The sequence below is a fragment of the Trematomus bernacchii genome, unplaced genomic scaffold (assembly GCF_902827165.1).
Source record: "Trematomus bernacchii unplaced genomic scaffold, fTreBer1.1, whole genome shotgun sequence".
Classification (NCBI taxonomy): domain Eukaryota; kingdom Metazoa; phylum Chordata; class Actinopteri; order Perciformes; family Nototheniidae; genus Trematomus; species Trematomus bernacchii.
In genome coordinates, this window is record NW_022987564.1 from 9,513,849 (window position 1) to 9,528,041 (window position 14,193).

The 14,193-nt window shown below is 39.8% G+C and overlaps 2 protein-coding genes across 4 annotated transcripts; both read right to left on the bottom strand.

Annotated features, from left to right (window-relative positions):
• Positions 1–32: 32 nt before the first annotated feature.
• On the bottom strand, positions 33–4,656 carry rida (reactive intermediate imine deaminase A homolog). Of its 2 annotated transcripts, none has more exons than XM_034125480.1 (6): positions 4,462–4,656; positions 3,542–3,647; positions 2,233–2,287; positions 2,065–2,133; positions 749–804; positions 33–533 (listed from the first exon to the last, which is right to left on the bottom strand). In XM_034125480.1, the coding sequence occupies exons 1-6, from the start codon at positions 4,524–4,526 to the stop codon at positions 477–479; spliced, it is 408 nt and encodes a 135-aa protein (XP_033981371.1). In that variant the 5' UTR covers positions 4,527–4,656; the 3' UTR covers positions 33–476. The 2 variants fall into 2 exon arrangements, with proteins under 2 accessions (XP_033981371.1, XP_033981372.1); XM_034125481.1 differs by lacking the exon at positions 4,462–4,656 and adding an exon at positions 4,166–4,334.
• Positions 4,657–4,821: 165 nt separating this feature from the next.
• Positions 4,822–14,061, bottom strand: stk3 (serine/threonine kinase 3 (STE20 homolog, yeast)). Of its 2 annotated transcripts, none has more exons than XM_034125476.1 (11): positions 13,856–14,061; positions 11,996–12,076; positions 11,687–11,815; positions 9,929–10,043; positions 9,512–9,676; positions 9,242–9,409; positions 8,935–9,072; positions 8,502–8,627; positions 8,214–8,418; positions 7,644–7,837; positions 4,822–7,452 (listed from the first exon to the last, which is right to left on the bottom strand). In XM_034125476.1, the coding sequence occupies exons 1-11, from the start codon at positions 13,876–13,878 to the stop codon at positions 7,300–7,302; spliced, it is 1,497 nt and encodes a 498-aa protein (XP_033981367.1). In that variant the 5' UTR covers positions 13,879–14,061; the 3' UTR covers positions 4,822–7,299. The 2 variants fall into 2 exon arrangements, with proteins under 2 accessions (XP_033981367.1, XP_033981366.1); XM_034125475.1 differs by having other exon boundaries at positions 4,822–7,458; positions 13,856–14,060.
• Between the last annotated feature and the right edge of the window lie 132 nt (positions 14,062–14,193).

The window sequence follows — 14,193 nt, forward strand, 5'->3', positions numbered from 1 at the left end:
ATGTGTAATGGTGAAATAATCATTCTAAGATCGGAGGTTGTACTTCTTTTTATTTATTAGTGAGAGCTGCACATTTAAAATGTGTTATAATATGTCTTTATATAAAATAAAACAGGAAAGTAACCAAACCAAAAACAGCACCTAGAGGAAGTTGAATCTGGCCACCAGGGAATGTTAGACTGGTTATACAAATACAATCCTTGTCTATCATTACAGTTTAGTTTGTTAGTGAATTAAGTTTTGCTACATGTTCCGTCTAATACCAATGAAAGTATTTCAGAACTACGGTCAGCTGTTACAGCGGCCAGAAGAAAAACAAATGTATCCTAAAACCTGAAATGATGGAAAAAGAAAGTCAACAAGATCTAGTTTGGTCTTTCATGTGTTATTTGGAAATTCATTAAAGGCTGTCACTGTACAACTACAAAAGGCACTTGATGGTTGGGCTACAGCTTGTTGGTGATGGGGCCGTCTAGTCAGGAGTCTGAGAGAGGACCGAGAACAGCGACCGCCTCGATCTCCACCAGCCCGCCCTGAACAGAACAAAAGAGACAATGAGACAACAATTTTGCAATCTGGGTAATTAGATTACTACAATGCACAGCTTCTCTGCAGGGATAATGGAACAATTCTGGAGCTAAAATGTGAGGGACCAACATTACAAGGTGGTAAAAAGATGAACATGGATGATAGAAAATACACGGTTTGATGGGGTACCATGAATCTCCTCCACTTAATGTGTACTTACTCTGGGAAGAGCAGCGACTTGATAGGCAGCTCTGGCAGGAAAGTTACTTGTGAAAACTGGAAGAAAAACATTAACATTATAACAAAAGCATATTGAAAAAACAGCCAGGTATATATGAATGGATCATTTGATTTCGACGTGATGGCTTTCAATAAAAATAGAGAAAAGCCTCAGGTGTCATACAAAATGAAAACATTTTTATAATAGAGAGAAATCCCCAAATGAAAATGCCAGGAATCACGTTTATCAGACAGAACTTTGGTATGAAAAGTCTAAATGAGTCAGAAACATGTCCTCTCCATGCTTTCATCAGGGTCAGGGAAGGTTTCCTGCATTAGGGTTGAGTAAAGTCAGGTGGGAGGGCTCGGAGCCTGCACCAGAGGCAATGGCCCGTGCAGGAAAGCTGGCTCTGAGGATTTGGTTACATCTGTGTGCCTGCACAGCAGTGTCCATTTACAACTCACTGGGCACAGCAGCTTCCATTACACCGGTCTGTTGTGATCCAGCAGGAAATGCCTTGACTGAGCAGCCTGTGACAGGAGGCCGAGGGAGCCTCGTGAGGACTGTCACCTGTCAGCAGGGGTTTTCTGTAGAGATCCTGGAGTTTGCCACTGGAATAATGACCGAGTGTGAATTGTGATCTATGAGTTAACTGTGTGTTTAATTGAAACACTGTTTACATGTAGCGCAAGTTCAAATGCGGATGTCCCTTTACACCTCTCTTTATTACCCCTTTCAACACTGTCACTCTAATAAAAGGCTAAAAAGGGCCAAAAAACATATACAACCATAAGAAAATGCTAGGTATGTAGGCAACTGTACATTTTAAAGGAATGAACATACTTGGAGAAATTGTATGATATGCGGGGACACTAGCATATGTAATTAAATGTAAAAGGTTTTTGTAAATCAATTTTGATATTTAATTATAAAATGAAAATATTAATTAATAATTTGAGGAGGGATAAGAAAGTAGACTTGTCAAGTTTAACCAATTTAATTATGGCAAAAATGATCAAATCAAAACTTATTTTGGTTTTATAATGCATCATTTGATTTCAATTGTAGTAAATGGCAGCAGGAAATAAATGTCAATTAACCTAAGCTGTTTGTATAGATGACATGACAAGTGGAAATGAAACAGCAGCTCTGACAATCTTGGATAAAGGCTGCCTCTATGTGGCGGAAAAGTGTAGATAAAAGAAAACACAGTACATTTTATTAGAAAAATCACATCTAGTATTTTTTATTACAATCTGCATTGTAGCAAAACATTTAAAGCATTAAGCCTGGAAATAAATGAAGTATTGTCTTACATGTTTTGTAGATCTCATTGACGCCATTGAAGTCGTTGATATCAGCGAGCAGCACAGTCGTCTTCACCACTGAAATCAGAGAGTTTACTCCGTCAAGAGAGTTTGCTATGTTGGAACATTTAAATATATATGATAATAAGCAGCAGGTGAGTAATACATAAAACTCACCGTTGGTGTAGTCACAGCCAGCAGCTTTGAGGATCTCCCCCATATTGACGAGAGCCTGAGGGATGACACACATTGTGATCAATATCTAATATCCCGTTTCACATTATTTATTTTCTTCAAATATGTGCTTTAGATTTTTTGGATTGAAAAGCCATTCAGATGAGTAATAGGAACCTTTTTTTTGGATTACTTTGTTTCTAGGTCAAATTTGATAGTAAAATATCAAACACATTTAAAGTAAGACATTTGTTTAATAAAAAAACAAGGTTACTAAAGAATTTGACCCCTTTTTTACTAAATAATTAAGACTCATACAGCTAATAAAAAGCACTGCTCTAATTCATAAAATCATGAATTAAAGGTGGGGTAGGTACGTTTGAGAAACCGGCTCGAGATACACTTTTTGTTATATTCCATGGAATGCTCTTAACATCCCGATAGCAATAAATATCTTAAGTGCTTTGACAAAAAATCCATAAAAAAAAATGTCATCTGTGGAAGCCGCAATACTGTAAAAAGTACGACCAATCATTTTAGCCGGCCCGGCTAAAATAACTGGATGGCCTACCTGCCTGTCAGCCTTCCATCTGTGCACAAACTTATCTTGTGCCCTCATTGGTCATGTGCGCATTCGTGTGTGTTGGAGGAGGGGCTCTATAAGGAAGTGGCAGATTTTCTCCGGTTGTGTATTTTCAAATTCTAGCGATCTCGAGCCGGTTTCTCAAACTTACCTACCCCACCTTTAAGGGAATAATTTCTCTGTGGATGTCAAACGTTTCTGGCACACATACTGTGTAATGTGCTTCTTGAAGATCATGATGGTTAAAAGTAAATCTCTTAAAGGTGGGGTAGGTAATTTTGGAGAAACCAGCTCGAGATCGCTAGAATTTGAAAATACACAGCCGGAAAAAATCTGCCACTTCCTTACAGAGCCCCTCCTCCAACACACACAAACGCGGACATTACCAATGAGGGCATGAGGTAAGTTTGTGCACAGGTGGAAGGCTGACAGGCAGGTAGGCCATCCAGTTATTTTAGCCGGGCCGGCTAAAATGATTGGTCGTGCTTTTTACAGTACTGCGGCTTCCACAGATGACATTTTTGTATGGATTTTTTGTCAAAGCCCTTAAGATATTCATTGCTATCGGGATGTTAAGAGCATTCCATGGAATATAACAAAAAGTGTATCTCGAGCCGGTTTCTCAAACTTACCTACCCCACCTTTAAGGAAGGAGTTATAATTATTACTTTTATGGAAAAAAACGTCAGACAAAGTCCTGAAATAGATAGTTGGTCTCTGCGGTCTCACCTGTTTGGTCTGGGCCTGCACGCCTCCATCTACCAGCTGACCAGAAGCCACGTCCATCCCCAGCTGACCCGAGATGTACATCGTTCTGTCCACGACCACCGACTGACTGAGACACAAACACAGATAAACAAATTAAGCTTGAGGATACTAGGAAAATGGTGAGCACCCAAAAAGCCTTCTGGAGATATTTTGGGAAACAAAACTGCACATGCAATTTAAATATCTCAACAACATGAGTGTATTATCAGTTCAACAGCCATTCTTTGATATACATATGTTCTGGTAGTTTTAAAAGGCACATTTTATTACACATTTTACCACCAGACATTACAATAGACCAGGGACCTTGAACCTAATAGATACATCAGAGGCCATTCAGTGTGAAGTCACTCCCCCCACTGACAGGGGATTGGCCAGAGCAGGAACTCCCCTCATTCCCACACCGTGCACAGACTGAATTAAACTAGACTCTTCACTTGAATTTGTTTTACTCCAAGTTAATTAATTGTTTTGAGTATTTAAGTTAAACATGTTTAATCAAGTTATAAGAAAGCAAAACCGTGCTTTTTTAAAATTTCTGAAAATTGGAAAGATAAAAGTATTTTACAGGACATTAATCCTTACCTGTATATGCCCTGTCTGATAGGGGCTTTTGGTGTGTAGGGGATTTGTCGACGAATAGATGCCATTTCAACCAAGCTGTGTGTCTCTACTGTGCAGTCAGTGCTTCCTCTGCTACAAGTTCAACTCTGACTCTTTTTATGGGGTCAATTTCAGTTCATTGTTCACTAAGACCCGCCCCTGATGAATAATTACACTGTCCTTGCGAGTCATGCATTAATTCAAACATTGTATACCTGCTTCTGGACCCCACGTGTCCCTTTAAACATAACATGTAAGAGCTATACTGGTTTCATTACCTGTATGGACCAATGGCCGCCGGGGCTGCTGTTGTGTTGACGATCCTTCTGATGAGTGCAGCCATGTTTAATTCTCCAATCTTTCAACACCGTACCGTGGCTGTGAATGAAGAAGTCGTTATGGAGCACTTTATAGGAAACAGCAGAAACAGTTGCTGTCGTAAATCCTACCGTAATGCATGTAAACAAGAGCGCACCACATTTCAGAGGCGGTGTGACAAAAAAAAGAAATGGCGTGCAAACTCAAAATGGCAGCGTCTGTATTAGAATAATTACGGTAAGACAGGTGGTCATTCATGTTCACGACTACGAGAGTCCACTTTTATAACTCTGAGATAAGATAAACGCATTCCACTGATGTTATGGTTAACTATAAGTAACTTTATTATTTCTTTCACCTTTCAAGATAAAGTATTACAAACAAAAGATAATAAATTAGGTGGTTCAAACATAAATGCTTACAGTCCACTCTACGCTCAAGTCTTTATATAGAGGAAACAGAGAAATAAATGGAAACACAATGATATAGCTATATATCAATGATTTTTCAAATAATTATACATATGGCAGATCATTACAATGTCATATTTCAAACAGGGCTTTTAAAATTGTACAGGGAAAATAATTTTCTGTTAAAGCTGAACATCCAGCTTCCATGGTAACAGTACTGTGCACTTAATACAAAAGCATTCCACTAAATAGCAAACATAATTATAAACATGCATAGATTAACACGTGGAAATCAAGCCACATATATTTGACAAAAGGCAGAAATATTAACAGCCAACTTAGCTACAATATTTTAACCAGCGTCACAAAATAAAAAAAACAAATAAATAAATTGTGAATGCTTGCGTTTAAGTTACCAATGCACTGCAGACCGAATTAATGAAAACAACTCAGGGCAAGACTGTTAATGTTTTCAGTGAAAGAACAGGTTCACCTTCAGATATATGATAATTTAAGGTGATTTAAATGTTGATTCAGGTGTTTAAAATGTCTCATTATTGCTCATTATGGGTACATTGTCCACCAAATGAGACTAACGTAGTGTAACAGACAGTTCCAAGCATAAGGTATGATTAAAATGACTATTAATATGCAGTAAGAATGGGCAGAACCATCAAGACTGCATATTAACATTCATATAACAGCAGCCTGCAGACGTAATGCACATGGATTTAAAGGCATATTTCATTCAAAGATTAACACCGGTCAAATCAATATGTCGAAACTAAACTACAGCAGAGCAGTTTGTGTCCCTCATGAAGTCAGAGCAGCAAGGGTTTCCAAATGAAAGTTGATGAAATTAAGCTCAACTGGAAATCTGATATAAAATGTATAGATTTTTTTCAGATAAATGCACGGTTAAACAGCCAGTTTTGCTTTCCTTAAATTTGGCCCGAATAAATCACACAGTTTTACAGTCTAAACAGTTTAAATAGTGTTAAGGGATTGACAAATAAGCATGTGTCGCAAACCACACACTTCATTCCTTCAGTTATAATCAGAAAACCGTACTGTAGAAAAAAGGAACAACAGATAAATGCTAAAGGATAATTTGACTAAGAAATCTTAACTCCATTTTAAAAGTCTTAGTCTTGAATTTAGACAGTAGATGTGGGGTTGATGCAGCGGCTCTGTTTTTCTTTAGTTAACACTATCAGTCGTTCACTTGCATATTTTATCGCAACTTGATAAACGGAGCCATAAAACAGTTTATTTGACTCGTCGGCTATCTAGTTATCTTTATTGAGGGCTGAACTGTCAGGGTCTTGTTAACTGCTCTGCAAGCTTTAGAAGGTCAAACTGGAATTTTAAAGTTGATCAATCATTGAGTGGAACAGAAAAAAACATGTTTTGATCCTTAGAGTAAATCTGCAGGTTTTCTAAAGACTCGAGGGACATTAGAATAAAACAGTTTTATGGAATGCTTTGCTTTTATGATAAGTTGTCTTTTGTCTATGGAATGAATTTTGCTGCCAAGTCTGGATTTAATTAGAGTACAGTGGATCATTTAAAAAGAAAAAGCTCTGATTTCATTCATGGAGAGCAGAGCCCAAAAAAAAAAAAATTAAGACTAATGAAATAATTTCAGGTTTTCTGGTCCTCCATAATAACATGCATGTTTCGTTCTTCACCGCCCCACATGATTTCCTTCATTTCTGTCCATTCTTGCATCTTCCTCAGTCCACTTCCAACTCATCTCCAAGTGAGGGAATAGATAAACCACCTGGCGACTTGGTTGTTTTATTACATGGCTCATTTTAAAACCAGGTTTCAAATATTTAAGGCATTCTCAACATCATCTTGATTGTCTTTGGTCATGGTCAAGCCTCCACAGCTTTTGCAGGTATTTCCAAACTAGGCTCGATATTATATTTACAGTAAAAGTGAAAAGTCTGAGAAAAAAAGACCACTGCTATTATTCTGCTGCTACAGCCAGAGAGACAGGCTTCCTGATGTCGGTGGGAAATCTCCGATGGTGTGACATGGAAAAAAGGGGGGGAATTTATGGTGTGACTTTCAGACATAATCTAGACAGGCCCTAGTTTTCTCTTTGGCCACAGTCCTGAGTATCATTCATGGGAAAGCAACTTTACAGGAACTGAAATATACTATTTAAAATGCAGTGTAGAAACAAGGCAGACAAGTGTAGATTCCAGCAGCCTAAATGGATGTCAATTAGCCTTTAACTTCATATAGAGGCCAGCTAGCAGTCAGTCAGAACAGCAGTGGGCTTCTAACAGATACATTACAGTTGTCTTAGTTCCTCTGAGTCAATGGGACGTAAGTGTTGTGTTAATAGTGGCTTTGGGAGACTACAGGGAGGAGCACTTAGAAGTTCTGTTGTCTTCTCTTCTTGGCATCCATGGCATCCAGGATGGGCTGCCTTTTGGCGGTGTAGCGCTGCCGGAGCTCCTCAATCTCCCGCTCCATCATCGGATCCAAGGCTGTCAGGCGCAGCTGCAACTCCTCAAAGTCCAAATTCTTCAGCTAGGTGAAAACGCACACATACAAAAAAACACAAAGACAAAACACAAGATGGATGAGTCGATTTCAGGGTAAGAACAGCTTCTGTTTTGCAATTTTCCCACAAAGGCACTGCAGTTTATTCCTTTAGTTCAACTTCTGCTTTATTAAAGCAGAGCCATCACATGCTCATGGAAGACGTTACTCACAAAGTCAAAGTCTCCGTCCTGAGGCACCTTCCAGTTGTCAGGGAAGACGTTCTTGGACTGGATGTGGTAGCCAGGCTGCTCCTGCGGCTGGTTGTGGTTGTAGTTCTCCTGCTGCTGCGCTGCCTTGTTGGAGTCCTGCTTGTCGAAATAGTCCATGAAGGACGGACGCATTGGCTGCTGGGGGGTGGGGTGCCCTGTGGAGGAAGTAGAGATGAATTTGTCTCTTTAGTTAGTACGTAATTTCGCCTTTCCATCTCCCCTGTATGACAGTATTGATATACATAACAGCTGATAACAATGACAATGCTTGATTACAGCAAATACATCATACACACTATTATTTTGGTTAACATTGACATAACGATTATTTAACTTCAATATAAACGTTTCATCATGATAATCGTGTTTTCATAACCGATGAAAGCCAACATCTTAGTTAAAAATACATTTTAATTTACGGCCAGTCCCTAAGCCTTCATTTTACTTTTGTAAAATAAACAGCAAGGTTTGGTAGAAACTCAAATTCAATTATTGCTAAACTCAGTGAATTAACATTGTGTGTGTGCTCACTTCTCATGGATCCCTGGTCTTCCTCCTCATCATCATCGTCATCACTGTTGATGACCATGGTGCCGAGGTCTGACTCCAGCATGGTGCTGCCGTGTTCGATCATGGTCTGCGCCCCGTCACTCATGGTGCTGGTGGCCCGCATGGTCCCTGCACCCTCTGAGCTCGACTTCACCATAGTGTGAGAGTCCACCTCCGTTTCCTCCTCCTGGAGGACATTAAGTCATAAGGCATCAACAAATAGCCGTCCAAACAAAGTTAATATTGTTGTTTAGATGTCAGCATACGTACAGAGTTGTCGTCCTCCTCCTCCAGCTCTCTCTGCTGCTCCTGCTGCCTCTTGGCTTTCATCTCCATGGACTCAGTAATCAGGTCCCTCAGGATTGAGACCGGCTTGGCCTGGCTGATAAACTGGTGCTGGACATTCACAAGAGCAGTTTTGTGTTAATGTGAGGGGACTCAATTGTATGAAAGGTAATTTAGCCTTATATTATATTATTATGGCTATGAAATAACTCCTCGACTAAATTAGGCAATATGCATCCAATTGAATGGTGTAGTTAAATGAATAAATATAGTTTTAGACTGTTATGTATTCAAGAAGACACTTTTTTTCTAGCTATTTCCATTTATGATGTTGTACTTGCATGTCCTATGTGACAGTCTCTCCTATTGCATACAGCTTTAGCGTTGTGTTTATGTGCGTGTGCTTCCTTCCTCTAACCTGTAGGAGCTGTGTTGCGGTCGCTCTCTGCTCTGGATTCTTAACCAGACACTTCTTGACAAAGTCTGTGAATTCATCTGACCAAAGCTCCGGCTTCCTGAATGTCGGAGGAGGGTTGGTGGGGATCATGAAGATCGCCTGTAGGAACACAAATAGGTTTTAAAAGTCAGGTGGAATACCAAAATAAAATATTTATGACACAATCATGTCAGAGGCTTGTTCTTTGAGGCTTAACATCTTAAATATCTAGAGCTGAGTATTTGAGACTAATCACAAATGATTCAACAAACTATTTTTTTACACTCACTCTCATGGGATGGATGTCAGCATAGGGAGGTTTGCCCTCTGCCATCTCTATGGACGTGATGCCCAGGGACCAGATGTCAGCCACACAGTTGTAGCCGATCTCCTGGATCACCTCAGGGGCCATCCAGAACGGAGTACCTATCACAGTGTTTCTCTTTGCCATAGTGTCCTTCAGAGATAAACAAACAAAGCTGTTATTATTGTGAAATTCAAGGTTTTGAACGTTTGACAAGAACAATAACTTTATGTCAAACAAATGCTAAAATGTTACCGTTAGTTGTCCTGCAACGCCAAAGTCGGCCAGTTTGGCGTGTCCCTCTGTGTTGAGCAGGATGTTTCCTGCCTTGATGTCTCGATGGATCTTCCTCATGAAGTGAAGGTATTCAAGACCCTTGAGTGTCGACTTTAGGATAGTAGCAATCTCCTCCTCTGTCAACTAATATGAGAAGCAAAACACAGGGATGAACCAAGATCTGGGAGTAAACAATATTTTTTATATTTCCCTCACAGACACAAAAAAGTCGGTCTACTGTGATTTGCAGAACATTTATTACACCAAAGAAAAAACAATAGTGGTATAATAAACCATTAGCTCTAAGTAAAGGAAATATAAACTGATGATATGGGAATGTGAACAACCAATTAATTTTAGTACAGTCATACACACACTGCCTCTGTGAGCACCCACCGTCTTGTTGCGCAGTCGGATGATGTCAGAGACAGAGCCGGCTCCACAGTACTCCATGACAATCCACAGGTCTGTGTTCTTGAAGTAGCTGCCATAGTACTTCACTACGTAAGGGCTAAGAGGAAATGAAAAATAAAAGGGTTATCAAGAGAGAACCCAACATTTTGCTTACAACAAAAATAGCAGAAGTGGGAAAACTCCATAGATCAAGACACAGAGAGCTGAAGTTGGCATCATCTAACCAGTGCTTACAAATCCAATATCTAACATAAAGCAAAGTAACCTATGGAAGCAAATTAAAAACGTTGAGCAATTTAAGGATGTATTAGCCTATTTGTGCACAAAGACTATACTCGGTAATACATGGGAAATGTTGTTCTGATTGTCAAGTCAAGTCATGTAATCTGGTAATGGTACAATTTTACAAATATAAGTACTTATCCAACAATACAACTTGTAGTACAATATGTAGTACAATGTAGTACAATAAGAACATATTTTGAAATGTTCCTTAAAAAGGTCCCATGACATGCTTTTCCGGTTATTACCGTTTTTATGCATGTAAACGGTCTGCAAAGTCACAAACCCTCAAAGTACACCCTGTAGCGAGTAAAACTCTAACACAGAAAATACCTGTCTATGCTGCCCCAGAACGCCTCACTGGAGATTTTTCTTTTTCCATTTTTTGCTTCTTGGTCATAGTGACGTAACGCCGACCAAATGGACCAATTGGACCAATCCGCGGAGCTCCGCACACACTCACTCAGCCTTATCTTTTCTCAGTCGCGGCTCTGCGGATCTCCGCACACACACACACACACACACACACACACTCACAGCCTGGCTGAGTTCCGCTGTGTCTCGCTGTCTTGCAGACCCCACGCAGCAACCAGGAAACGACACCAGTAATCCAGCTCACACTGTCCGCTCCTCGAGCCTCAAAGGGCAGAGCAGTGAGCCCCGCAACATCCCGCCAACACGGCACCCAGACCCCACGCAGCATTCTCATCTGTATGTCATTACTGGTGTCATTTTCTGGTTGCTAACAAACGCCATTGTAACACATAAACACTGATGTCCAGCTGTAACGGTGGTTGACTAATCAGAACAGAGTGGGCGAGCTGACCAATCAGAGCACAGTGGGCTCATAGGGAGGGAGGGGCAGGAGCTCCAACAATGCGTGTAGGACAGAGAGTGAATACACATACTATACAGAGATGCTGGGTGTTTCTCAATGTCGAGGACGCTTCCTTGGTAGGACATGTCTTCCAAGTCAGGTCCTTCAGAAGCGAGGCAAGAATCCTTCCTAGCCTCGGAAAACAAAGAATGGTGGAACAGGCTAACAGGTTTGCAGGTGTGCGTCATATGCGAGGCCCCGCCTTAAATGGAGCGCGATTTCCGCCAAAGATTTTGGAAATTGGTCCTTGCGCAAAGCATTGTGGGGATTTTAAGACCGCGGAGGATACATATGTGCAGCCTCGAAATTTCCCGCAACGAAGGACGCCCCTGGACATTGGAACAGTCCTTCGGCGGGACTCGATGACGTAGAATCCTTGAAATAGTGGCTCTGGAGGAGCCTTCCTCGACATTGAGAAACACCCGCTGTATGAGAAAACCAATGCGATTTTGGAACATTGAACAATGTAAATCTATTCTAGTAGACCTCAACAATGGAATTATGATCAGTAGAAATGGCTATGTCATGGGACCTTTAAGTTAGTTGCTGGGCTCAAACGGGATAATCTAATCTCCGCGCACCTGTCACACTGCTGCATGATAGAAATCTCCTTGATGATCTCCTGCAGGTCAGATTCCACAGGAACCTGCTTGATAGCGACCACCTGGCCCGACTCCTTATGGATGGCTTTGAACACACTGCCATAGGAACTAAATAAACACACAAAAGTTTCATTTACATGTTATTATTTATTACTGATATTATTAACAAATTGATGCACTACACAAATAAATGAGGTGGTGCATCAAAGTAAAGACATTCTGATAATGGACTTAAAATAGTTTCAGCAGAAGTGGAAACAGAGATTAGTCATGACAACAACATCTTACCCTTCACCGAGTTTCTCTAAAACATCAAACACTTCCTCTGGTTGTTTGGTCAAACTGTCTTCACTCAGCTTTTTCAGCTTGCTGGAAAGAAAATTGAACAAATCAATTGTTGCCGAGTATAATAGTCGACTTAACAAGTAGTGACACAAAACTAAACCAATATACAACAGGAGCATCTGAAAAGGGGCTTTCCCCTTTGATTGTTCTAGTTTATATTATACTTAATATAATTTCCAATGTGAACTACATACATTGAATGTATTTGAGTTTTGGGATCTGTTGGGCACTAATCAAACCCTCTAAATATATCATTATCATCTAAATGATATAGGGTATTTCTTTTCACAACTTTCTAACATTATGCAGACAAAGGCAATCTTTTTAGGGTTATATTAAAATTATCTTTTTTTATTATTTTTTTATTTGCAGGTCTCCCTTGAAAAAGAGATCGTTGATCTCAATGGGATTTTTTAACCTGGTTAAATAAAGGCTACAAACAAACAAACATCTTTAGCTGCAGCCCTAATTGGACACTTTATAAGTGAATGCATCAATGTTAAGGTTTCTTACACCTTTTATCAAACTTCCTGTATAGTTAGTTAGGTGTAATTGGTAAATATAGGAGAATATCCACTAGTTATGTTATTGATAACAGATCTTTCTCCCTCTTAGGTTAAAGATAAGCTTAAAGTGGACCTATCATGCTATATTTGAATAATATAGTGTAGGACCATACATTTTTTGAGATTTTTTTTCTCAAAATACCAAACAGATCATGCATTTTAGCCATGCCTCATTTTGCTCAATTTGACATTTTTTAGCTCTGTTTTTGCAAGGGCAGATTCAGTGAGAACAGCACCATCTACAGGCTTGGCATATGTACTACAGCGTCTCCAGCGCTTTCGAACGGCAATGGCCGTGGCTGTCTCCTCCTGATTGGTGGAGTTGGCCCAATAGCCGTAGCGCCACTGTCCTGACGTCAGGACAGTGTTCAAATCTGGATCAGTTTTTATCAGATCCGTTGCAGACCCTTTTTTTAGAGATTTGGGTATGGAGGAAAATAGAGAGGGTTGTGTTTTCTGACACTTGGTGAGTTCCCTGGAACACCGGGGACACATATTCATGTATAAAAGACGTACAAAAGTGCATTTTGCATGATAGGTCCCCTTTAAGTTAAGATAAACTTTATGGATCCCAATTTGGAAATGTTTTCGTCACAGCAGCATGTATGAGACATTGACCGTGAATTAGAAGTAAAACTAATTAAAATAACATAAAAACAGTTAAGATAAACATATCAGCAGTAGAAGATTAACAAAACTGCGAATATGCATATCAATGAGGAATGATATATATGCATAGAGTATATCTATTGAATACACAATAAAAATAAAAATGTGATGGGGTATTTCCATATACAAATGTACAGGATTAAATGCAGTGTACACTACGATAGGCCAGTTTCTTCACAGAAACGGTTGTGGTAGGAAGACAACCACATAAATCACCATGGCACCAATGAATAAGATGGTTGCCAAGGATACTTGCTTGATTAAACTAACACACAATTCATTATGGAAAAAGGTAATGTACTTAATGTCTAAATATATCAACATGTTCCCTAAAGTGCGCTAACAAACAGTTACAAGTTACCGAACAACCAAACAAGCTAGAAAACAATTAGGACAGGGCTTGTGATTTTGGTCAAAAGTCAAGGCTTAATTTTCTTAACTAAGTGAAAAGTTTGACAGAAAACTGTAAAAGCTAACTAAGTAAGCATCGGCTAGCTGAGCTACCGCCTACGTTAGCGTTTTAGCTAGCTAGTTAAAGCACGTTTAAACCAGTCGGCAGAGCACAAACCTTTTGGGCGCAGTTGGCTCCATGATGGGTGACTTTAAAGGAAGAAAGGGAGCAGACTAATGGTAAGTAATGGCAATTTTGGGGCCAATAGTCAAGATGTGAACATTGTCGACAAGAGTCGTTGTTGTCAAAAACTAGTGCAGGGCCAGCTGAGTGTCCGTCAGATGATGTACAGTTTGGGAACACACATTTCCGACAGCGTCCTCTGTTGGACCGGAGTACAAAACGTAATTTATGCCTTTGTAGAAACAGTAAATTAGCTGCAATATATGTATTTCATTCAGCCTGTTTAGAGTAGACTATTCTTTCGTTTACGGATGTTAACTGTTCCACATGCA

Bases quoted from the DNA above. Each gene is read 5' to 3' on its own strand.
- rida (XM_034125480.1), bottom strand. From the start codon at position 4,526: ATGGCTGCACTCATCAGAAGGATCGTCAACACAACAGCAGCCCCGGCG. The intron at 2,288-3,541 runs GTGAGACCGCAG...GTCATCCCTCAG, and splicing joins TGCAGGCCCAGACCAAACAG to GCTCTCGTCAATATGGGGGA. The intron at 805-2,064 runs GTAAGACAATAC...TTTTTCTTCCAG, and splicing joins CAATGAGATCTACAAAACAT to TTTTCACAAGTAACTTTCCT.
- stk3 (XM_034125475.1), bottom strand. From the start codon at position 13,878: ATGGAGCCAACTGCGCCCAAAAG. The intron at 9,677-9,928 runs GTGGGTGCTCAC...TTCTCATATTAG, and splicing joins TCCGACTGCGCAACAAGACG to TTGACAGAGGAGGAGATTGC. The intron at 9,073-9,241 runs GTGAGTGTAAAA...GTGTTCCTACAG, and splicing joins CTGACATCCATCCCATGAGA to GCGATCTTCATGATCCCCAC.